The sequence below is a fragment of the Halictus rubicundus genome, chromosome 16 (genome assembly GCF_050948215.1).
Source record: "Halictus rubicundus isolate RS-2024b chromosome 16, iyHalRubi1_principal, whole genome shotgun sequence".
NCBI lineage: Eukaryota > Metazoa > Arthropoda > Insecta > Hymenoptera > Halictidae > Halictus > Halictus rubicundus.
Genome location: NC_135164.1, coordinates 3,579,679 through 3,602,227, shown reverse-complemented (window position 1 = coordinate 3,602,227; position 22,549 = coordinate 3,579,679). Strand labels below are relative to the sequence as shown.

The window sequence follows — 22,549 nt, the reverse complement described above, 5'->3', positions numbered from 1 at the left end:
CCCTATAACACAAAGCGTATTATTGCTGATGTCCGCTAACAGTTTGTTTTATTTAAATTTCAGAATAAGAAATTTCTGCTACAATGATAATTCGTTTCGAACAATTTTGGAACAAATATTGTGCATCAATTTAGTGTCTTATTGATAGTGTCACTATTAAATATTATTTTTTGTCACTAATAAGCTACTTGAAAATTAATGTTTCAAAAGAAGTATTTTCAAATGATCGTACTGCTTCGTTTATTCAACATCAGAGGTCACTGGAAGATTTAAAGAAGTGGATACGTATACTCACAGCAGAGAGGATATTCAATCTGCTGTTCTCTGCTCACAGTTCTGTCAAAACAAAGAGCTTCAGCAAATTCATTTTCAGAGTACTTGTTCAATTAAAATTTCAGACAATATGAAGCCCACTCCAGTAGCGGATGAAATGTTTCCCGAAGGTGCGGGGTCCTTCATTGAGTTGGAAGAGGTAATCAAATTAATTTAAGGTTATGTCCGTTTGAAAATAATTGCGCATAAAATAGTCTCGACAATGTAGAAATAGTAGCTAATTGTATATTCATATACGTTACAAATGTAATTTTAGTTAAATATGGAAATCAATGTTAATTATTTACTAATTATTAAAACCTATTATTTTAGGTTGGAGGTAGTCGTTTGTTAGTTGATCTGACTGCCAGTGAAAAAGCAGTACACGCAGACTTTTTCAATGGTACGTGGTCATTATTTTCTAAAATTTAGAACAATTTCATCAATATTATTAAAATATGTGTTAAAGTTTCATTTGTATTACAGATTTTGATGATTTGTACGATGACGACGACCTTGAGTGAACCAACAACTTATTCTACCAATAGTTGTGCTACAGATGTAGGTGATATTTACTTGCATTCAATTTTTCAGATTATAAAATTCTTGTATCAATAAATAGTCTTTTGCAATATGTGATACATAAAACAAATTTTATATGCTATCTTCTAATTTATCCTTGTAAATCTATTTACATTGGGTAAGAATAGTAAAGTAAACTCTGCATTGAAATAAAATATGCAATGTATTTTGTGGTATTGGATTCGTATAACATCCATAAAAAGATTGAAATTAACGTACAATAGTATTGTACTGCCCTCTGTAAAGAATTGATTGGTTATTAGGTACACATAAGTTTGCTATTGGTTAAAGGGACAATGTCAGTGAATCAAATTATGAACAAGCAGGATCTGCTCTTGCCCCTGTGCTGTCCCAACTGCTTGTTTTACAGCAACGTGCAGGGTATTTATAAACAAAATTTTAAATCAATTATAATAAGCTCGAAATACATAAAACCTAATATTGAAGCAATCAAATAAATAAAGGGAGATAAATTAATGTACACAGTTCATTAACATTATTACAATTTATTATTTTTAGTTCGAAATTGAATCAGACGTGTGCCCGTGTTCAGAATACCTTTTATCTTGGTACGTCGGCTCGGGCGATATTAATTATAAACGTGCCATAAGAAAATGAGTACTGGTCATAATGTCTCGTACACATTAATATCGATATCATTGTAAAGATTATAATTTACAATACATAGATGCTAGTCATATAAACCTGTTAAGATGATGCACAATTAAAATAGCACCCCGGGTTTTAGTCGCGCCGCATAATATGGATCCTGTCGATCGACATGAATCGAGTCTCCTTATTTTCAATTGAGACGTTCTAAAGTTTTTCTCAGTTTTCATTTCTGCGCGATTTCTGTTTGCTTGCATTCGTTTCATTTTTCTTTATTTTTCTCCTTGGCCCCAATCGACATTTAATTCACCTTTTGACCATCCTCATTTCACATTAACAGACTTATCAACGGTGGCAACGAGGTTCCATTTACAAGAGACCCCCGATAACCGTTACTCGTGCACATCTTGATGGCGTACGAGAATGAGAGCGATATCGATGACGACCAAATCGAATACGCTACTAACGGTGACGAGTATCCTGGAAAATAAAAATACTGTCATATTCGAACATACAGATTACAAATTATTGTGAATTCTAGCTCATAGAAAAATATGCTGTATTATAATACCATGAAACGACTTCATTGTAATCTGGAATTTATAAATTTATACCAACCCTGAGTCCAGCCCCGAGAAAGTCGTTCGGAGTGCTAGTTAACTTCGAGATCACTATCGGCTTGGTCATCTTGGTCACTTTCCTCCTCCTCGTCTTCTTCCTCGGAATAATACTGCGAGGGTGGCGACAGAACATCCTCGGAAAGTGAAGTGTGAGAAGATGAGGGGGGTCGAGAACCTTCTAATTTTATGTCCAGGTCTTCCATAGAAGTACTTGGTCCAGGAATGGTCACTGGGATGAATTTCTCCAAATCACCGCTTGCCAGTTCTAAAGGTAGATTATGATCTTAAATAATCAACCATGACATTGAATCGAGAAGCTTAGATTGCACATGAAACATACGCTCCACATATTTTTCAAGTGATTTCGGAACCATCAGCTTAGCCTTTCGCAAATTTTCCTCGGTACATTCTCCTTTTTCTAAACCTAAAAGCAATTAGTTTACATTAATTTAAAGTAAGTTGATCGATTGCTTAATACTATTTTAAAAACAACAATCTTCGAGTATTAATCCAGCTTATGATAACAAGAAAATAGGTCCTTTACCAAAAGCTAAACCCATTTGCTTTAGAACCTCGATATCATCGTGAATTTCGAACTTATCGTTAAAATTGAACAGGTACTCGGTTCTGCAATACACATGATTCATTACTACAAACTTAAAAAAGAGTGGGCACTTGTAACGATAAAAATATGCGTTTCCAATAAACCGTACTTGTCATTTGAAATGCTGCAATCTATGACAGTCTTTTTGCTGGTATTCACAATCAGGAATGGCAGCTGTATGGCAGAATTTGGTTTGGGTGGGCCACGCAGACTCTCATTGACACGATTACGCTCCACCAAGTTTTTAAAAGAGATATGTGAGAGAATCAGTTGATGTAATTGTTGTGTTTTTGCTTTGATCCTCTCAATTTTTTTCTTTTTGTCTTTTTCAAGCGCCAAACATTCCTGAAGTGAATTAGTTGGCAGACCTAGCCACCTGATTTCTTTTTTCTCTTTTGAGATAATATTCATTGCCATTAAGACATTAAGAGCGTCATACACGCGCCTTCTAATGTTCTTCTGATCATATTGCTGCAAGGAAGGGGTAATGTGTAATATTTGTTCTTAAACTTTCATTGTTTACTTAAAAGAAAAAAAAAAGAAAAGAGGAAAAAAGTGTACCTGATCCGTTAAGGAGTTTATGTGAGCAGGATTAGTGAACTCTCCGACGAGTTCGTCCGCAACCTCGTTGTACGATGTCGTTCCTTTCTTTTTGACTTTTTCGCAGACTTTCATTGAAAAATGACGTAGCCCTTTACCTACTTTCTCTGTTTTTCTTCTCTTACTGTAAATGGAATAAATACATTAATTATTTTGTTCAACATGTCGTAAGTATATGATATAAAGCATTATAGGGGATGTATCATTACTCTGGTACAAAATCGCCACCATCAACATCTTGTCTTTTCCTAGAACCACTGTGGTCTAATATTGGGCTGATATATGTCTTTCCACTTGCATCTTTTACAATTTGTTGATTTCCGGATTGTTGTTGCTGCTGCTGTTGAGACACTATGGCCTGTTTTATATCACTCTAGATAAGAAAACAAATTAATCAACACATTTTTTCCTAAATCGATTTCTCGTTAAAAAAAATAGTGAAAAATTGATTTAGCATAGGTTCTTTAATGGTTTTAATGTAAAAACCCTATTGGAATGAAATTTTTGTAAAGAAAATATACCATTTGCGCAGATGTCAATTGTATAGTCTTGGTCAGTACTGGTTCACCAGCCTTGGCTGTTGCCAGTTTTGTGTTCTGCAATGGTATTGTAACCAATCCTAAAAAAAAGTATTGCTTTATTATCTTTTACTGTAAAATACATTTATTTAAGAAAATTGTACCTTCATGTACTCCATACTATATTTTTATGATAAAAAAAGCCAACATTTATTTGCAATAGTTACTTACTTTGACCAGGAGTTGAAGGGCTCTGAAGATTAAGAGTTCTAAGGACTTGTGCGTTCGATGGCAAAACCTAAATCGAAAGAATTCACAAAATTAAATTGATTGAAATAGTTTTGTAGAAATTCTCAAAATGTTTACTACAAAAAAAAAATCAGCTAACAACTTAAATTTAAAAAGTTATCTGAATATTATACCTGAGATTCTTGGCTCGGAGTCTTAAAGACTTTAAGGCCACCTGCATTTGTTGTACTGACAATACCACCCAATGCTTTATTAGCTGTACTCTGCACTACTTTTATCACTTGTGGATGACCTATAATAGTTACAATTTTCGCTATAATTTCTTTGAATGGTAAGAAAACAAACACATTGATCATATATAACAAAAATAAACAAAGATACGTTTAATTCCTTTTCGACAAAAATGAATTCATTTAAAAAAAATAAAATCACAATTGATCAAAATCCACTAAAGTATGATACATAGAAGCATTATAAAATGAAAGCTCAATAGGTTGCACTATCATTATTATCTGAAGCAACATAAAGCTGCGAACAAATATATTTATATAATACTATTGAAAATAAATATTCAATAACAGTATATTAAATAAATAGATATTCTAATTTGTTATAGCTTCGATAATTTGAATATCAGAGCAATTAATATCTGTGTATTTGAATGAGAAGCATTGAGAAGTAAAAGTGACCTCTTCGCTTGGACAACCAACTGGAGTAAGTACACACTTTTTGGAGACAAAACGGAGTTCGCGAATTATGGAATATGGTAAATATACTTGTTTAAGAGTGAAATTGAAGTCGATGATATACCTTATTGAATGCAGGACAGAAATAATGCGAGGCAGCGCGGCATATGACCAATATGAATATGAAGGAATAAAAGATTTTACAGAGGTTTCCAATTGACAAGAATCGTTGAGAATATAATAGAAATATGTGCACAGGTCCAGAGGGAAAGTGACGGTAGATGGAATAAGCGATCTTAGCAGAAATGAAAGGAAATCAAGGCATTATCGCCGAAGTGTGGCATGCTGATAATTGGCGCGCACTCGGCATACTCACCGTTCGCGTCATGTATGAGAAAGTTCATCGTTTTGTTTTGTTGCGTCATCCTCGAGGTTAGAATTCCGTCCCGGCGTCACCGACGATCACGACGATCGACCGAATGCCGAGTGAAAATAAAAAGATCATAGGTACACTCGCTAATCTTGGCTCGGTCTATCACCAAAATGGCGACTATGTTATAGAACCATTTGAGATCAGAATTTGCGGATATACGGTGGAATAATGTTCGAATGCACACGCGAGAGTAAAAGTCAGCCGTTTCTTTATTGGACTGAATCAAGCATTTTAACAGAACGTTCGTCTGTTCGCGAAAGTAACGCACGGATTTCTGCCTTCCGCGTGCACAGTACGGAATAGAGACGAGCTTGGCGGCACGACAAAGTTAAACAGCTGATTGGTCACTTTCCGAGTCACGTGGCCCCTTCTGTTCCACGTTTATGGGCACTGTAATCTTTGCAAGAAAAACTTGTCTCTAGACATGCGAAACACGGAATACACTAGTATTTCGCGGGGGGTTTATTTCCCCAGGGCTGAGGAAAGCCGAAGGAAAGTTTTGATAGAGGGAGTAATGCTATTTCACCATGTAGTTCTACTCTCTCTCTAATTGTATATAGTGTGTGGCCGCATTCAAAAGTAGCCGCACTTCTTTTCTATGAATTCGACTAAGACCAAAAAGTAGGTATATAATGTAATGTAATATATTTAAATTATTATTGATTATTTCACTAGAGTAGTTTACTTATTTTGAATTATTTTGTTTTTGGAAATTGGACTTCAAGGAAATTATCTACATTATCTATAGTACCAAGTTTTATGCAAATATTTATCAAGACCCAAAGAGATATTACAGATATTTTCATCCCATTACGACGGCTATATATTAATTATTCGAAAATTATTATCAGAATACACCATGTGTCATCGAATATCACACTATTAGAGGGGGAGCTCACGCTCAGTTTAGCTGGTTGCTTTCGTGTTGTCAGAATGTATATAGACAGAGAGGAAATATATATGTAGATATGTGAATACATGTAGATAAGTTTGAACGTCATAATAATTCAAATTTCAAAATTAATTCTGAATGTTTCAACTATAGAAAGATGTATTAACGGATAATGTTTCTATGCAAAACTATTAATACTCCGTATCGCATTTGTAAATATACCAATATGTATTTTAAAATATGGCAATAAAAAATACACAAACGTATGTTCTCGTATACGTGACAAGCACTAAATAAGTACATATCGTTAATAATACATTAACTTGTTGATTGTTGTAATAGAAACAATATCATCGAGAGTGAATTTTTTAAGTAATTATATATCATTGTTGTATTTCATGTTATCTTTTGTTATTGTAGCTTACATGTGTATTTTATAGAATACTTAATTGTGCAGTGACTCAACTTATTGTATACAGTGTAGAACATGCTATCTGTCACAGCAAGACATAATTACCTAAAGAGGAAATTGGTAATGACATTTAAATTTTGTATTAATCTATTCATTCAATGATGTACTCTCATTTTAGATTAAACAAGAGAAAATACAATGGCTGTTGCAAGTATCAAGGTAAATGATATACGAATATGTGTGTACATGTATGTAACCACATAATTACAAGCTACCCTATTGACCATTTATTTTTGTCGTAGATATACATCTGTGCAGAAAGATGAGGAATATCAATACATTAAGAAAAGTAAAACCCCAACAATGCATTTTCAACCGTCTCTACCACGGTTGCCTATTCCTAAGCTCGAAGAAACATGCAAAAGATATTTAAAAGCACAGAAGCCTTTACTATCTAACGAACAGTTTGAAGAAACTTCTTCCAGTGTCAATGAATTTCTTTTTAAAGATGGTATTGATGTGCATAAAAAACTTGTTGAGAAAGATAAGAAAAATCTTCATACTAGTTACATCAGCGAACCATGGTTCGATATGTATCTTAGAGACCGTAAACCTTTACCCATCAATTACAATCCTTTCTTAGTTTTTGTACCGGAGGACAAATCAGAATACAATGTCCAATTAGTAAAAGCTACAAATCTAATTGTCTCGTCGTTAAAGTTTATGAAGTCGTTGAAAGAAAACATACTACCACCAGAGGTGTTTCATTTGAATCCTAAAAAATCCGACACCGATTTATTTCGTCTTGTCACAAGACTGCTCCCATCCAAAGTCAGCTGGTATGGAGCTTATCTGTTCAATGTAAGATAATAGTTTGATTAACAAAAGTGAAAATATTATTTGCTTGTGATATTACCATAATAGAAACTGTTATTTCAGGCATACCCCCTGGACATGTCGCAGTATCACAATTTATTCAATACAACAAGATTACCAAAATTAGACAAAGACGAGATTTATCAAGATAACTCGGCACGACATATAGTCATTATGCGAAAAGGGCATTTTTATTGCTTCGACGTGATAGACGAAAACGGCTACATTTATGAGCCAAGAACAATAGCAACCTGTATAAAGACTATTTTAGAAGATGACAGAGCACCCAATAAAAACCCAATTGGCATACTAACAACCGCAGAACGTAATCTGTGGGCTGACACCAGAGCTCATTTGTCTGGTATTGGTAATGAGAAATTGTTGCAAAAAATAGACACCGCTGTGTTCACGATGATATTGGATGATACAGATATTGGTACCGACTATAATAAATTAATTGGAACATACCTCCATGCAGATGGAACAAACAGGTGGTTCGATAAATCATTTTCGCTAATCGTGACACAAGATGGATACGCTGGAATAAATTTCGAACATTCTTGGGGAGACGGAGTGGCTGTTCTCAGATTTTTTAACGTATGTAACATCAAAACTTAAGTGTTGTAAGATTGTAGAAGAACATTGTAACATTTCACAATAAGAATGACCTCTGCATTTACAGGATGTAAAAGACGACATATCTAAGAAACCAAGATTCCATCCTACCGATGTTCATCACCTTCAGAAAGAAGCAACAGAGGTCCAAAAACTCGAATTCATTGTAGATAGTAAAATAGAAAATATTATCAACGAGCAGAGAATGGTTTACAACGAATGGACGGTACAATTGAGTATCGATCATATTATATGTAACGAGTTTGGTAAAAATCAGTGCAAGAAATTTGGAGTAAGTCCCGATGCGATTATGCAATTGGCATTCCAGCTAGCTCTGTACTATCAGAAGAATTGTGTAGCGCCAACGTATGAATCTTGCAGTACTGCTGCATTTAAGCATGGACGAACAGAAACTATCAGATCCTGCACAATGGAAACAAAAACGACCTGTGAATCGATGACTCGAAAAAATAACACTTTAACCAGATCCGAATTAAAGCAATTAATAATGAATTGTGGTAACGTTCATAATACGCTCACCAAAGAGGCTGCTATGGGTAATTACAAGACACTGATAAACTTGCGTCGCTTGTACTTTATTTTAAAAAACAGTATTATTAAGAATTAACATTAACTATGGTCTCGCACCTTTCTAGGACAAGGATTTGATCGACATTTGTTCGCGTTAAAAAAAATCTATGAACAATCGAATACGCCCATGCCAGCGATTTTTAAAGATCCGGCTTACGAATACATTAATAAAAATGTATTATCTACGTCTACCCTTTCGAGTCCAGCTGTACTCGCTGGTGGATTTGGCCCGGTGATAGACAATGGATATGGAATCGGGTAAAGTATTGATTTTCGTAATTGTTTCCGTATACGTTTAATCTCTATTCTATAATTGTATAAATCAAGTTTACGAAATTTTATTTGTAACTTTTTTGTCCATCATTTAGATACATGATTCAAGACCAAAGACTTGGAGCTGTTGTAACGAGTTATAACAAGTACTGTGATTCTAATGAGTATGTCAATTGTTTAGAACAAGCATTTACTAATATTCATCAAATATTGACATAGATGGTCAATCAGTATCGATTATTACATTGAAACTCATTCAACATTTATATATGTTTACACTTGTTTATGCGAATCTCTATCGTTGTTGATTATATACACGATCATATATTTTTGTACACCGGTTTGGAGAGCTTTTTGTACTGTTACTCGAATAATAAAGGCCTATACCGTTTTTTGTATTATGTTGTCAAATGAATTCGGAAGCGATAAATATAATTACAGTACTATATTTTACATATACCTATGTGCAACACGTACAAGTAAGTATGATATAATACTCTTATTCAATACAACAATTCTGTTGAAAAAAATATATACACGAAATGTATACTGTGTAAGAGAGCGCTATAACACACTCAAAATACCATACATAGGTAAAAGTAGTAGAGCAATAGATTTGACACTACTAAAACCAGATATTTATGCGCATGGTTAATACACAGAGATCATGATATCTGATGCTACTAAGTATCAACAACTATTTAAATCAAAACTCTGCTTACACGTGACAGAGATTTTTTATACTGTCCTGTATATGGTTCTCACAAAAAGTGATCTTACAGTATTTGTTTTTTCAATGGTTACTAATCATGGAATGGAATTTTGTGATTTCAAAGAATACTTTACAGTTGCAGCACTTCTTCTTACATTAAAGTTACAATTTGCTTCCCATTTTTACCTTGGAAGTCTGGAAGAACAATAAAATTTATTCGTATTTAAAAAAATTGAATTAAAAGATACCATCCGATAGTTTTAGAAAGCTTACCATATAAATGCCCACGATTAATCCAAAGAGACCAATGGCTGATCCAAAGATCTCGACGATAAGAATTTTGACGAACAGAGCAGAGTTGGCTGCATCCGCGAGAGCAGCTCCTGACCCCACAATACCGACAGCTATGCCACAGAACAGATTAACAAGACCAACAGCTAAACCTGCTCCAAACATTAAATAACCAGCTAGCCAGTTCTGATTGCGAATTTCCTCCTTTAAAAGAGACTCTTCGTCGAATTTTTCCAACATTCCAGACAAAACGATGGCTGTGATTAGTCCATAAATAGCCACAGCTTCGCAGAATATGACAGAAATTAAATTCTTTGTTTTAATTCTTGGAGCTTTGACGCCACCGCCGACGATTGACACACCGGTCGTATGAATACCTCTGAAAGAGTTTGTTTCTGTTACCTTTGCACAAATAAATGTATAGAATAGGCAGATCTTTGAACTCACAAAGCAGCGCCTACTACAGATAGGGCAACAGCGAGTCCTATACCAAGAGTTGCCCACATGTATGGAGAGGTATTTTCCAAGAACCTAGAATCATTTTTGGCATCAATGTTCTCTTGTTTTTCTTTGTGAAAACGACACACCGTTGTTACAGCATAAGAAATTAGAATCTTTGTTCTTACCATGCAATGCTAACTCGTTCCCCTTTCCCAGTAAATACATGGTACAGTACTGAAAAGAACATTTTTATTTAGAAGCTGATACATCTAATAAAAGTATAAAACGTACTTTTTCAAGTAGCATAAGCTATCAGGTATTTTTTATAGATTATTGGCTTGAGAAGTCCACGATTTAATCTTAGATATGTCGAATATAAAGCAAGTATACCTAAGACTGTAATTGTGGCAGTGGCAGTAGTCACAAAAGTAGTACCCAAAATGTATCTCATCGTGTTACTTTGACTATCCTCGTTACGCGGAGTACTTAAGACGATCGTGGGATGAGTAGATGAATACTCGTATAACAAGTTCACAACATACAACAAACAAAGAATTTCGAAATTTCTTAAAATAAGAACATATCGCGATGAGATTGAAAGGATAGCGGACTCACACCCGTTCTTATCATGTGACGTCTGGTACTCGGTACGTCGGTAGTCGGGTCGTCGGTACTCGGTACTCCGAATGGTTAGGTACACTAGTGACATCGATCGTAGAAGGGCAGTATTAAAATTGAATTTTAAAATTCGTCCAAAAATTCGAAGCGTATCAAACAACTTCTTTTTCTTAGCAAGAAGCTCCTCGATCGTAAAATAAACCAAATCCGTTGTATACGAGTTCGCATAGCATTTGCGACTACGCGTACAACTATAGTTGTATATGTATACATATACACAGTACAATGCATGTTGAAATCGTTAGACTACAATTAGCAGAGCTCTACGAAAAAAATTATCGAAACGATTGTTGAGATTGCTCTGCTTCGATGAACATTTTTTTAAAAGCTTCTCTTATACGTTTATCCAATTTTTAATATAACGTTTCTTATTATTCTTCGCGTGAGAAAATAAACCTCTCTCGCTGATCTCAGACGATACAAACGTATTTTCGAATGGGATCGTTGAATCGTTGCGATCGAAGAGCTTTTATTAAAGCAACCATGGTGGAAATTATTTAACGGAGATTCGCCATTTTTCTGTTCTCTGCGGCCAATTGTTTCCCAGAGTTTCTCGCTTTAAAATACAGCAAAGTAAAATCTCTAACATCTAATTTTAGAAATCGTCACAGCTCATTCGTGTCGTGTCTTGTACCTGGGGTAAAAGTAGTCGCAGCCTGTCGTCAATATAACGCTGATTACATTATCATTCCCTGTTTCGAATCGATCATAAAAATGTTTGCGGCAAAGGGGTAAGAGCACCGTTACAGCTTTTCCCAGGAATTCTCTCGAGAAAATGTCATCGAAGTATATAGAAAGTTTATAGAAAATCCATGTGATCTCGTTCGAATCTCGTTTCAACGATAACGAGAACGAAAACGCGAGAACTAATACAAGAAATAACGACTAGGATCGTGGTTCGTGGTTCGTGTGCTGGTGTGCGTAGCGGACAAAATGAGAAATTGCTCGAACTATTTCAGTCTTCGATTAAATTACGTTGGTAAATTTAGAGACCTAATTTAAGGTAGTCGGCCGAGGGTGACCGGTCTCGTGCACTTTATGCGACATTCGTTCGAACCTCAGAGTTCTCGGGATCTGGGGATCTCGGGAATCTGGTATCTGTGCCTTCGTCAATCGATCGACAGATCAATTTGCAAATCCGGATGGATTCAGATTCGTTTCTCATCGTTAGAACGAACAGGGTCGCGGGGTCTTAACCCTTTGCACTCGAGTGATGACTCTGAAGCACCACTAGAAATTATCGTGGCATTATATTTCAAAGGAATTACGAGAAAGTTTACAAAATATTTGTTACATTACAAAATTTGTATTTAATAGATTACTAAACATTCAAATATTATATGTAGAAATCGGATCAGTTTCGTATGAATAAAATGAAAATATTCTAAGACGGAAGAAAAATTTCGTTTTAGAATGAATATAGCGCCGAGTGCAAAGGGTTAACGTTTGTGCGAAGCATTTCTATATTTAAGTAGCTCGATGCATTTTTCTATTGCGATGAATATTGATGCGATACGATCGTTCGCAGGTGTACGAAATTCCACGAGTTCTTCAAAGTAGCTTACGATGGTGGAATATCGGAGCCGTTCGCGGCTCGTTTCAAGGAATCGTCGGCGAAAGGGGACAGAGAAGGAATGATCAAAGTCCTCATGGGCATGCCATGCGTAAAGAATATGAAAGTCGCCGAATCGTACAGGGGTAAGGATGACGTTAAGGCGGCTGAGATTTACTGTAAGATACGGGGGACAAACGTCGAGAACGGCGAACAGGAAAGTAGAATTAATGCCCTCGCGGAAACACTGTTTATGGCCAGTGTAACCAGTAGGTTGTTCCTGGAGGTTCTGTTCGATTGCGCCCAGAGCTGCTACGACTCGAGGGCTTTCGCGAGCTGCCTCGGATACTGCGAATGCATGCTTGCGCTTCCCGCGAGCTTCTACGATAAGACCGTCGAGAGCATGAACGATTTCTTCGAACGTAGGAAAGCGTGCGTGCATTTGGAGAGCGAGTGCTCCAAGATCTTGAAGCGGTCATCATCCAGGGGAAAAGGCACAAGTCGAACGGCGCGGTCGAACGAACGCGTTCTTCCCAAGACACCCGCCGTCGACGGGAAACCGAACAGCCTTCTACAAAGTACCTCGGACGCTGTGGCCTTGGATGTCGACGAGAAGAGAGGTCGACGTCTCGTGGCCACCAGAAACATCAAGGCGGGAACCGTGTTGATCGTAGGGTCGCCGTTCGCCTACACCACCAACAGGGATGCGCTCGAGACCAATTGCTTGCATTGCCACGCCAGTCTAAAGCCGACCGGCAGCGTAAAGATACCCTGTCGCTCTTGTCGAGCGGTTAGTACAACTTGACTAATATTCGCGGTTCCACGGGAATATTGTAAAATAAAATTGAGAAAGAAAAGAAAAAAAGAACGGTTCATTTCCAGGTCAAATCGATCGGTTTTCGCGGAATCAAGCGCATTCGGTTTGCAAATTGCAAATTTTGAATCTGTATACGGGTGGGGCAATAACTATGTCCAGTTTGAATATTGCCGTTATTTGTAATAATATGAAAAAAATGTTATATAGAAAACTTTCACGGTATAGAGGGGGACATATTGTGACACAAACATTTTCTGCGTGGGTGGAGGCATAGAGGAGATTTCAAAGTCAACTCTATTGTTTTAAATGGAATGCTATGCTTTTTTATCACGATGTGATAGCCATTGTTGAGACGAATTCAGCGAGTTATCATTGAAGGTCATGCAAGGTCAAATATGGTAGTAAAATAAACTTTATTACATTACGGGAGTAATGCAAAGTTGCAATCTTCGTATCCCTGCATCGCGTGCATGTCTTATCGTTTCTGAACTTATTCTAGCACATGCTGCAATTATCCGTTGTTTCATATGTTCTGGTGTAGTGGGTACTTCTTGATAAACAGCATTTTTCAATGCTCCCCAGAGAAAAAAATCTAATGGTGTTAAATCCGGAGAGCAAGCTAGCCAAGAAACTAATCCTCCACGTCCTATCCATTTATTTGGGTAAAGTTCGTTCAGTGCATCTCTTACTCTCCGAGCATAATGTGCTGGACATCCGTCGTGCTGTAACCACATCATTTGGCGAACGTTTAGTGGTACATTTTCTAATAAAGTCCCCAATCTACTTCGTATAAAGTGTTCATATCGTTCGCCAGTAAGATTTCCATCGATAAAATGCGGTCCGATTATTTGATCACCAACGATTCTACACCATACGTTAATTGACCATCGTCGTTGGTGCTCAACTTGTCGTAACCAGTGTGGATTACCGATACTCCAATAATGCATATTATGCAAATTGAGATTTCCATGGTTAGTAAACGTAGCTTCATCGGTGAATATTATTACAAATAACGGCAATATTCAAACTGGACATAGTTATTGCCCCACTCTGTATGTATCCATATGTAGTTTCGAGAATACTTTGCGCGAAATGATTGCCTAAAGCACGTTGTACGCCCGATTCCACGACGGACAAACAACGATCGATTCGGGGTTGGAACGACTCGAGGATCACGATAGCTAATTTCCCGTAGGTGTCTTTCTGTTCGGAAAGGTGCCGCAAAGAAGCATGGCAGGCTTACCATCGGTTCGAGTGCCTGATACTCGACGCCTTTTACGAAGCTCGATCGGAGGACACGCAAACGCAAGTCTCGCACCTTTTGCTGGCTTACAGGATGACGGTCGCAGGGTCCTTGTCCCCGAAACGCAGGACCGTGGATAACGACGATAAAGCGGACGATGACAAGATTCCGTTTTTAGATGACGACCACGTCAGACGGTATGCCGCAGCTGCGAAAGAGTATCGCAACCGGTTGGGGAGAAGCGAGATTTACCAATCCCAGGATTACCGCACTGTGTTAGCTTTGGAGACTCATTGCGCGGCATTGGACCACCACGTGAATCTGATCCGCGGCATCGAAGCGATTTTCTTGACCAAGTGTTTCACCTTTGTCTTGAGTAAAATGGACGTTGTTTGTTTAGAGGATGCCTTTCTTTGGTTAGCCGTAGGAATGATGCACCATTTGCAGGCTATCAATTGCAACGCGTACGAGATCGTCGAGAACGTGTACAATAAGGAGACTCACGTTTGGGAGCCGCGGGAGATCGGTGGAGCGATCTACCCGACGGTCAGTCTCGTGAATCACAGCTGTTATCCGAATGTCGTGCGTCATTCGTATGTAGCAGGTGCGCCATGCATACCATTTTCTATATGCCCGTTACCGTCAGCATTCGCTTGATCGCTGAAAAGTAATACGTACATATTTAGGAATGATATGATTTACTCATTGTTTCGCAGGAACGGTCGTGGTGAGAACGTTACGGTTTATCGGTAAAGGTAGCGAGATTCTCGACTGCTACGGGCCACATTTCCTCGAAGAGTCGCGGCTACAAAGACGCGAGCACTTGAGCAAAAAGTATCGTTTTCTGTGCGATTGCGAGGCTTGCGCCGGAAACTGGCAGTTTCCGTTACCCGAAACGATCGCTTACAAATGCAGAACGTGCTCGGAACCCGTCGGTTCGTTCTCGTTGAACGGTAATGTTGACAAAGACGACCGACGCGTGTCGACCAACGTCGCGCAACGTTGCAAGTGCAACGAGAAGAAACTCGACCGCAAGAAATTGTACGCACAATTTCGAAAATCGGTCGACAGACGATTGAACGCGATCTCGAAAATGTACGAGGGCCAGTACACACAGGCTCTGCCCCAGTTGATCGAGCACATAAACTTTATTGAAAAGTTCTTTGTTGCGCCCAACAGCGAAACTATCAAAACACAACAATGTATCATTCAATGTTACAATCGGTTTGGCTGCACCTCTCAATAACAATAAGTTAACAATTATATGTATATATGAATACACACACTGGTACATATGTATATACATAATATTGTGTATGTATTGTATAATATACGTACGTATCACATCGATACACACGATTTTGGGATTTATATCACAAAGTGTTTAAAAAACGAACAGAAATTTTACGACATCTCCTTGTATTAGACACCATCTTTTAGTCGAGTCCTATGAGCAGTGCAAAATATTACAAAACAATTGTGTTGACTGCTCTACAGTCACGACAACATTTTCCAATCGGTCCTCGCGCTTTACGATATATATATATATTAATCGATCATTTCGCTAGTATTCCGAATGAATCCGATAAAGCGTTCCTTCGATTCGTGTGGTTGTGACGTGAGCACCGTTAACTACTTAAACACGATTCCGCGTTGCTTGGTATTCGTCGCGTCAACGATTGCCATAAATGCATGCGATACGGCAACATATCGTTACGTGTGTTTTACGCGCTAACAATGTGAAGTCAAAAGAAAATGCGTAGACACTGCTTGTACAGAAAATAAAAATGATATATGTATATACAGTGGATCGACACACGCGTAATTTCACTCGTCGATGTATCTACTAGAAACGCCCAAAAAATATCTATATTAAACTATAACTCGATGGTGCGTGTATGGTGTACAAGTTTGGTATGGTTACCACATATGCGTCTCTCGAATTTCACTGATGATGTGACTGGCTTGAGTTAGCGCCTGCAACAGGAAACACGTGAGTATGTATACGAACAACTTTTGAAACAGTTTCTCTTCGTAGCGTTTCCCCCCTTAACGTGACGCGTCTTGGGCGAACTCTGGACGAGATGTTAAAAAAAAAAGGATGCCATCTTATCTCGGCCCTTGTTGACTCGTTGCTGTCGCAGAGAATAGAAACGCGACGTTAAGGGGAGAGTTGGCGAATCGATGGAACGTACCTTTAGCATGTCTGCCGATTCCTTGCGCCTGACAGCGACGTGATCGCTCTCGTTTAACAGCACCTCGGCCTGATCAGACTTGTACAAGTGAGTCACGAGCTCGCTTTGTAAATTATCTTTCACATAGTTGACTAGGAAATGCATGATAGCCTTCGGTACGCTATCCTGTATAGACTTTCTTACGATATAAAAGTACGATTTGATTAGTCTCTCTGCAAAGCAATATGTTTACTTAGGTAATGAACTGGCATCGAAAGGCAAATCAAGGAAAACGAGATCAGACAAATTCTCTCTATTCTTACCAATAACATCACAGTCCCGTTGCTCCCGTTTGCTAAGCTGTCGATATGTTTGCAGCGGTACCTCCGGGAGTAGATTTACCGGTTTCTGCTGAGGAGATGGTTTCTGTATTTCGATTACTGGATTTGGATTTGAATTCGAATGCGAATGCGAATTTGGGAGGGGAGAACCGCTGTTTTCTCGATTTCTCAGGGGCGAGCCGTCGATCGAGTTACTCGAGTCGGTTTTCCCCTGCGGCAACCAATTACTTAGCAACCAATGATTTGGGTGTCCTTGTTGGTCCTTGTTTTGCTCGGGAAAAGTTGCCACATCCTCTTGACTGTTCGCTGATTTTATACTCTGTTAAGTACACGTTAGAGTAATATTAGTTACGTGAATAAACACACACCGAACATCGCACACTCACGCTCGCGCCAATACAAACACAAACATAAACACTCACTTTCTAATTAAGTCAATCGATACGATTGTTTGCAATGGTGTGACAACGGAAGAATTAGCCATTGAAAAACTACTACGATCAATCGATCGATGATTACTTACGGTGTCGTTTGGCATTATGGGACTCGATGTACTCGTGGCAGAAGGATGTCTCTTATTGTGTTTCGGAATATCCCCGTCAGCATTTTGTAGTATAGACGACGCGAGGACGGCATCTTTATGAAAATCTGGATGCTTTGTGTTTATGTAAGCCAATTCTATCGCAACCAGATTTTCAACCATGTGATTGGTGGCCGGCAGTCGTCGACGCAACAGCTGCGTCACAACGTCGACGATGCGCTCGTGCAACTTTGGGAAACGCATCATTTCCTGTTGCACTTCGGTACCACAGTGCTGTATAATACTTTGCATCTCTTCATGAATCAGTTCCACGCAGCGTAAAGAAGGCTCCTCGAGTCTTCGGATTTGCCGTTTGACCAACAGCTCGAACGAAACTTCTGGCACGAATAGAGCTGGTCTCGGACCAGTCGCGTTTCGAATGGCAGTCAAAATATCTCCTTTCGTGAGGCCGGCTAGCGGATGAATCGAGTCGAGCGTTTTGCCAAACGATTCGTGAAAAATATAACAAATTCGAGCACCACCGTACAACGCCGTTGTTTCAATGTTTTTGGCAGTTCCGTCTATTGTCGAGCAATAGCTGCTCGCGAATTTCGTGATAATTTGTAGTAACGTTTGGCTCTTGTCGCCAACGTCCTCCCCGTACGAATTCAGCAGGCTTTGAAATTGAGACACCATCACGTTTACTCTCATCTGTTTTCAAAAGATACAAGTTCTACCAGATTATGTTCATTTTAGTATTGCATTATTTCTAACTATGTCTCGCGAATGCTCGTTGCTCTTCTACGATCCTGTTACCTTTAATTCTGGAAGGCAGTCCCGAATGTGTTGCATAAGCAAACGATTCAACGTTTTAGCGAGATAAGGGGTTCCATTTCTGTTGGCCAAAGAGGGATATTTCCGCTGTAAGAATGCGGCCTCGTCTCTTAACGCCTCGTGAATACTTTTATTGTTTATTATATCCTGCTGAGAACGATTAACCACCCCGATGATCCCTAGTTTTACAGGAATTACCCTGCCGCATAATATGTCGATAGCATCCGTTCCTGAAACGGCGTGCAATGTAATACGTTTTGTAGTTTGTTGCGACAAACTGAGAATTTCAGGTGATTACCAGCATCCATAAGATCTAATTTCGTCACAACTGCTAAAGTACGTCTTCCATCCGGATCCACGTCTTTGCTGAGTTTTAAACTTTCACTGGTAGCCATGTCGGTATTTGCAGTGACCACAGCCAATATAATGGAATTAGGATTACATATATACTTCAATACGAGCTGAGATATTTGATTTTCTATATCTTCGGGTTGGTCGCCGACCGGTACCTTTGTGATACCAGGGAGATCTATAAGCGTCAAATTAACGACCGTTTTCGAATAAATCTTTAAATTGATCGGTTCCGGACAAATCCCTTTGTTACATCCAGCCATGCGTTCGGTCTCGGTTTCAATTTCTTTACATATATGATCAAAGTTTGTATAAATTTTATTCTTGGTATGTAAAAAAATTCCCCACTCGTCCAGATCCAGCGTTCCATTTTCTGCGCTGCGGTGTTCACGATCTTCTTTAGGAGCATAGACAAGTTGTAACACCAATGGACGTCGAGTGACTATTCCTACACCTCTTGGTAAAAACGATCGACCGACTAAACTTTCGATTACTGAGGATTTCCCAGAACTCTGAAAAGGAAATTATTACTCGTGTCCTATATAGAGATGTCAATGTATTATGTTGAACAAATTTTAACTCAGTCATACTGTTAATAGCGAACAATTTGTTTCAAGTCTAACAATTTGATTTCGAGACAGGATAAATAAATGTTTTATAGTAGACAATTAAAAAAACAAAAGAAACAATGCAGAAGAATGTTTTTCAAATACAATAGTATCAGTTATTAGTCTGTTTTACTGTGCGATTTCATCTATAGAAAAATTAATATTTTAATTCAGACAATCGCGATAGATAACACGAATTTTCACGTTACTAGTAATTTAAACCTATGAACTGACCTGTGTGCCAAGTACGACAATTTGTGGTAGCTGAATAGCATCTGCTCCGACAGTATTAAATACATCTTGCAATTTGTTTATAACGGGTATCAAAGCTTCCATCGTGAAGAAATAAGTGTGAGGTAAATCGATCGAAAGACAGTTACGCGGTTCAAGCCGGTGTAAAATGTACTTCTGCTATAATTACAGCTGTAATTACATGCGTTGTTAATGACACCAAGCAGTTGCCGCAATAAACTCCGTTTTTTGGCGAATATTATACTGGCTTCTGTAGTAATTTCGGTGGTTGTAAAATTTCCGTTAAAATCACTGCAACAATTCTACAACCGCTGCTCCCAACCACCGTTTTCCTGCTCCATAGTCCACACGCGTGCGCATGTCATAATTCAAGGAGCAACAGTAACGTCCACTGCAAATTGTGTGCACAACGTTGCTGAATCTTTTTACCGCTAAATTGCTAAAATTTGAATATGCAATAGATATCGCAGTTTACACGAACTTCGCAAATGCGATTAATCAGTAGTACTTAGCAATTCATTTGATACTAACAGTAACAGCATTTACCACTGTGACCACTGACGAGCCGTAAGAGTGCAAATACGTATATTACTCTATATGATATATATATAGACTGTAGACCGTAGACTGTGGACCAATCACTGCATAGCCACGGTTGATGCGTATGAATATAGATTTACTTCATTTCTACCGTGAAACTCTACTCTGTATACTCTGTGGTTTATGTTTCGACTTTAGGCATATAGGATAGACCTATCTTATCTTATGGGACTTCGTGCCAAAAAAGAAATAGTCAAGGATACCTGTACAAAACCATTGTTTCTAAGTACGATGACTGGTATTGTTGAACATCGTATAGCGTTGGGAAGTGATTCAAGTATTAAGTCTTCAGCAAATTCACAGTTAACACCGCCAACACCTCCTACAACTCACTCGTTAAACGACGAAGTAGATAACATTGATTATCGTTTTGAACAAGCCAGACTGCAGAGTTTTGAAAATTGGCCTCTGCCGTATATTATAGAACCAAAAAGACTTGCGGCTGCTGGATTTTATTACACAGGCGAAGACGATAAAGTGAGATGCTTTGAATGTCGTGTGGAAATATGTCAATGGGTAGAAGGTGATAATCCGATGGTTGACCACCAACGTTGGTCGGCAAGATGCAGATTTATTCGAAAAATTAATTGTGGCAATGTCCCAATCGGAGTAGATCCTAACACAGTTTTACCACCAAGGCCAAGGAGTAGAGACGTATGTGGCCTTTACGGAGTAGAATATAGACATACTTCTGGTCCGGACAATCATAATTTAACATCGGAATTACAATTACCAAGTACAGCAAAACTAAGTTGTTTAGGTTTAGCAAGACCTAAAGGACCAGTACATCCTGAATATGCCAGTTATGATGCTAGACTACGGACATTTGAAACATGGCCAAAAGCTATGGCACAAACAAAAGAACAGTTAGCGGATGCTGGTTTTTATTACACCGGTAAAGGTGATCAAACAGTGTGTTATTATTGCGGCGGTGGTTTGAAAGATTGGGAACTGGGAGATGAACCCTGGGAACAACACGCAAAATGGTTCTCGAAATGTTATTATTTGATGATGGTTAAAGATCAAGACTATGTTAATAAAGTAACAGGTCAGCACATATCACCGCCATCCAAAGAGGTATGTGGAAAAATGTTAAATTTTCGATTTTCTCTGTACATAGATTGTTGTTCTTATATTATTTTGTTCCAGGAAACAATGCAGATGAATCTGCCAAGTTTTATTAAGAAAGTTCAACCTGTATTGATGAGCGTAGAAATGAAGGAACATGCGGAAAGTAATCCTTGTCCAAGTTCTCAATCCTGTTCCGCAGATAGTGGCATAGAAAGAATCGGATCTGTCGCAGAATCTGTAAAAGAAAGCATAGAAGATCTATCGAATGCGAAAACGCAAAACAATAAGACCATAGATGATGCGAGGATGTGCAAAATTTGTTACAATGAAGAATTAGGAGTACTATTTTTACCATGTAGACATATAGTAGCTTGTGTGAAGTGTGCTCTTGGCATGACAACTTGTGTAATATGCAGAGAGCCTGTTACCTTGACCGTGCGAGCTTTCGTCTCATGAGGCGTGATAATATTCCCCACATACACATATACCTACTGTACAGTAAACTTAGAAGTAAACTTATGCTTAAAGGGTATAATACGTTTTGTAACAATAGCTTATTTTAACAATATTTTATTTCAATGTAATATAAATACATAATGTAGTATATAATAATACATAATTATAATATAATGATCTCAATCTTCTTCGTTGAGTAGGACACAGAAATGAGGTTTCTTCAAAGTGTTTGTAACACGTAGCGAACAATTTTGTGTTAAATAATAGTTAGTTTGCTCACTCGCAGATCGTTTCTTCAGTGTAGGCTGCTGAGCAGTGTTTGTAATAAAATTTAATACGAAGAGCACAATTATGTCTACAATAACGTGGACAGCACTTCCAACAATTTATGAATTAAACGAATTCCTCAAAGGTAATTCTAATATTGTAACCTCGACCTTCGATTTATTCGATGTATACAAACCTCGAAAACTTTTGCGAAAAAAGATTGAGGTACCTCAGAATAAAGTCCGTTGAGCCGCAAGTAAGCTGCGCGCACGCGCACCAGACAAATTTTCAAACTCATTTTTCTCGAAAACAAAGCCTTGTATAAAAAAATTTTATTCTATATTTTCGACTCAGTTTTTCATGTAGAATCACTCCCTGCTGCTCCCTGCTCGGTTGTACCACCAGTTACGGGACACGGGACACCCTGTATATCAGTGGCGGCGCGGCATCGCAGCGGTTGCTGCTAGTG

The 22,549-nt window shown here is 38.2% G+C and overlaps 7 protein-coding genes across 9 annotated transcripts; 4 read left to right on the top strand and 3 right to left on the bottom strand.

Moving 5' to 3' along the window:
* Positions 1 to 265: 265 nt before the first annotated feature.
* LOC143361919 (COP9 signalosome complex subunit 9) lies at positions 266 to 2,085 on the top strand. Of its 2 annotated transcripts, XM_076801634.1 has the most exons (4): positions 266 to 472; positions 646 to 715; positions 799 to 873; positions 1,844 to 2,085. In XM_076801634.1, exons 1-3 carry the CDS (start codon positions 404 to 406, stop codon positions 834 to 836), a joined length of 177 nt encoding a protein of 58 aa, XP_076657749.1. In that variant the 5' UTR covers positions 266 to 403; the 3' UTR covers positions 837 to 873; positions 1,844 to 2,085. The 2 variants fall into 2 exon arrangements, with proteins under 2 accessions (XP_076657749.1, XP_076657748.1); XM_076801633.1 differs by lacking the exon at positions 1,844 to 2,085 and having other exon boundaries at positions 268 to 472; positions 799 to 964.
* Positions 1,843 to 5,557, bottom strand: Dp (transcription factor Dp). Its single transcript, XM_076801632.1, has 11 exons — positions 5,157 to 5,557; positions 4,268 to 4,386; positions 4,077 to 4,143; positions 3,849 to 3,946; positions 3,537 to 3,700; positions 3,289 to 3,451; positions 2,837 to 3,198; positions 2,668 to 2,750; positions 2,464 to 2,547; positions 2,122 to 2,388; positions 1,843 to 1,983 (listed from the first exon to the last, which is right to left on the bottom strand). The coding sequence occupies exons 1-10, from the start codon at positions 5,203 to 5,205 to the stop codon at positions 2,156 to 2,158; spliced, it is 1,422 nt and encodes a 473-aa protein (XP_076657747.1). The 5' UTR covers positions 5,206 to 5,557; the 3' UTR covers positions 1,843 to 1,983; positions 2,122 to 2,155.
* Positions 5,558 to 6,165: 608 nt separating this feature from the next.
* Cpt2 (Carnitine palmitoyltransferase 2) lies at positions 6,166 to 9,269 on the top strand. The gene is made up of 7 exons (XM_076801931.1): positions 6,166 to 6,637; positions 6,696 to 6,736; positions 6,820 to 7,378; positions 7,457 to 7,990; positions 8,076 to 8,565; positions 8,665 to 8,857; positions 8,968 to 9,269. Exons 1-7 carry the CDS (start codon positions 6,593 to 6,595, stop codon positions 9,089 to 9,091), a joined length of 1,986 nt encoding a protein of 661 aa, XP_076658046.1. The 5' UTR covers positions 6,166 to 6,592; the 3' UTR covers positions 9,092 to 9,269.
* A 33-nt stretch (positions 9,270 to 9,302) lies between these two features.
* LOC143362092 (V-type proton ATPase 21 kDa proteolipid subunit c'') lies at positions 9,303 to 10,953 on the bottom strand. The gene is made up of 5 exons (XM_076801933.1): positions 10,707 to 10,953; positions 10,502 to 10,550; positions 10,323 to 10,406; positions 9,858 to 10,254; positions 9,303 to 9,779 (listed from the first exon to the last, which is right to left on the bottom strand). Exons 1-5 carry the CDS (start codon positions 10,765 to 10,767, stop codon positions 9,747 to 9,749), a joined length of 624 nt encoding a protein of 207 aa, XP_076658048.1. The 5' UTR covers positions 10,768 to 10,953; the 3' UTR covers positions 9,303 to 9,746.
* Positions 10,954 to 11,131: 178 nt separating this feature from the next.
* On the top strand, positions 11,132 to 16,407 carry LOC143362089 (protein-lysine N-methyltransferase SMYD4). The gene is made up of 4 exons (XM_076801930.1): positions 11,132 to 11,725; positions 12,523 to 13,336; positions 14,559 to 15,210; positions 15,323 to 16,407. Exons 1-4 carry the CDS (start codon positions 11,709 to 11,711, stop codon positions 15,850 to 15,852), a joined length of 2,013 nt encoding a protein of 670 aa, XP_076658045.1. The 5' UTR covers positions 11,132 to 11,708; the 3' UTR covers positions 15,853 to 16,407.
* Drp1 (dynamin related protein 1) lies at positions 15,736 to 20,273 on the bottom strand. Of its 2 annotated transcripts, XM_076801928.1 has the most exons (7): positions 19,669 to 20,273; positions 18,774 to 19,338; positions 18,458 to 18,705; positions 17,645 to 18,352; positions 17,104 to 17,440; positions 16,802 to 17,013; positions 15,736 to 16,583 (listed from the first exon to the last, which is right to left on the bottom strand). In XM_076801928.1, exons 1-7 carry the CDS (start codon positions 19,768 to 19,770, stop codon positions 16,527 to 16,529), a joined length of 2,229 nt encoding a protein of 742 aa, XP_076658043.1. In that variant the 5' UTR covers positions 19,771 to 20,273; the 3' UTR covers positions 15,736 to 16,526. The 2 variants fall into 2 exon arrangements, with proteins under 2 accessions (XP_076658043.1, XP_076658044.1); XM_076801929.1 differs by lacking the exon at positions 15,736 to 16,583 and having other exon boundaries at positions 16,801 to 17,032.
* Positions 20,274 to 20,394: 121 nt separating this feature from the next.
* Positions 20,395 to 21,997, top strand: LOC143362091 (death-associated inhibitor of apoptosis 1-like). The gene is made up of 2 exons (XM_076801932.1): positions 20,395 to 21,363; positions 21,436 to 21,997. The coding sequence occupies exons 1-2, from the start codon at positions 20,452 to 20,454 to the stop codon at positions 21,811 to 21,813; spliced, it is 1,290 nt and encodes a 429-aa protein (XP_076658047.1). The 5' UTR covers positions 20,395 to 20,451; the 3' UTR covers positions 21,814 to 21,997.
* The last annotated feature ends 552 nt before the right edge of the window (positions 21,998 to 22,549 follow it).

Excerpts from the sequence above, each read along its gene's own strand:
- LOC143361919 (XM_076801634.1), top strand. The coding sequence starts at position 404 with ATGAAGCCCACTCCAGTAGCGGATGAAATGTTTCCCGAAGGTGCGGGG. Across the intron at positions 473-645 it reads CCTTCATTGAGTTGGAAGAG|GTTGGAGGTAGTCGTTTGTT; the intron begins GTAATCAAATTA and ends CTATTATTTTAG. Across the intron at positions 716-798 it reads ACACGCAGACTTTTTCAATG|ATTTTGATGATTTGTACGAT; the intron begins GTACGTGGTCAT and ends TTTGTATTACAG.
- Dp (XM_076801632.1), bottom strand. The coding sequence starts at position 5,205 with ATGACGCAACAAAACAAAACGATGAACTTTCTCATACATGACGCGAAC. Across the intron at positions 3,199-3,288 it reads TAAACTCCTTAACGGATCAG|CAATATGATCAGAAGAACAT; the intron begins GTACACTTTTTT and ends CCTTCCTTGCAG. Across the intron at positions 2,751-2,836 it reads TGCAGCATTTCAAATGACAA|AACCGAGTACCTGTTCAATT; the intron begins GTACGGTTTATT and ends TGTGTATTGCAG.
- Cpt2 (XM_076801931.1), top strand. The coding sequence starts at position 6,593 with ATGCTATCTGTCACAGCAAGACATAATTACCTAAAGAGGAAATTG. Across the intron at positions 6,638-6,695 it reads ATTACCTAAAGAGGAAATTG|ATTAAACAAGAGAAAATACA; the intron begins GTAATGACATTT and ends CTCTCATTTTAG. Across the intron at positions 8,858-8,967 it reads GACAATGGATATGGAATCGG|ATACATGATTCAAGACCAAA; the intron begins GTAAAGTATTGA and ends TCCATCATTTAG.
- LOC143362092 (XM_076801933.1), bottom strand. The coding sequence starts at position 10,767 with ATGAGATACATTTTGGGTACTACTTTTGTGACTACTGCCACTGCCACA. Across the intron at positions 10,551-10,706 it reads TGCCACAATTACAGTCTTAG|TACTGTACCATGTATTTACT; the intron begins GTATACTTGCTT and ends TGTTCTTTTCAG. Across the intron at positions 10,407-10,501 it reads GAACGAGTTAGCATTGCATG|GTTCTTGGAAAATACCTCTC; the intron begins GTAAGAACAAAG and ends AAATGATTCTAG.
- LOC143362089 (XM_076801930.1), top strand. Across the intron at positions 13,337-14,558 it reads CCTGTCGCTCTTGTCGAGCG|GTGTCTTTCTGTTCGGAAAG; the intron begins GTTAGTACAACT and ends AATTTCCCGTAG. Across the intron at positions 15,211-15,322 it reads GCGTCATTCGTATGTAGCAG|GAACGGTCGTGGTGAGAACG; the intron begins GTGCGCCATGCA and ends ATTGTTTCGCAG.
- Drp1 (XM_076801928.1), bottom strand. The coding sequence starts at position 19,770 with ATGGAAGCTTTGATACCCGTTATAAACAAATTGCAAGATGTATTTAAT. Across the intron at positions 18,706-18,773 it reads ATTAGATCTTATGGATGCTG|GAACGGATGCTATCGACATA; the intron begins GTAATCACCTGA and ends ACGCCGTTTCAG. Across the intron at positions 18,353-18,457 it reads ACTGCCTTCCAGAATTAAAG|ATGAGAGTAAACGTGATGGT; the intron begins GTAACAGGATCG and ends TTTTGAAAACAG.
- LOC143362091 (XM_076801932.1), top strand. The coding sequence starts at position 20,452 with ATGGGACTTCGTGCCAAAAAAGAAATAGTCAAGGATACCTGTACAAAA. Across the intron at positions 21,364-21,435 it reads TATCACCGCCATCCAAAGAG|GAAACAATGCAGATGAATCT; the intron begins GTATGTGGAAAA and ends ATTTTGTTCCAG.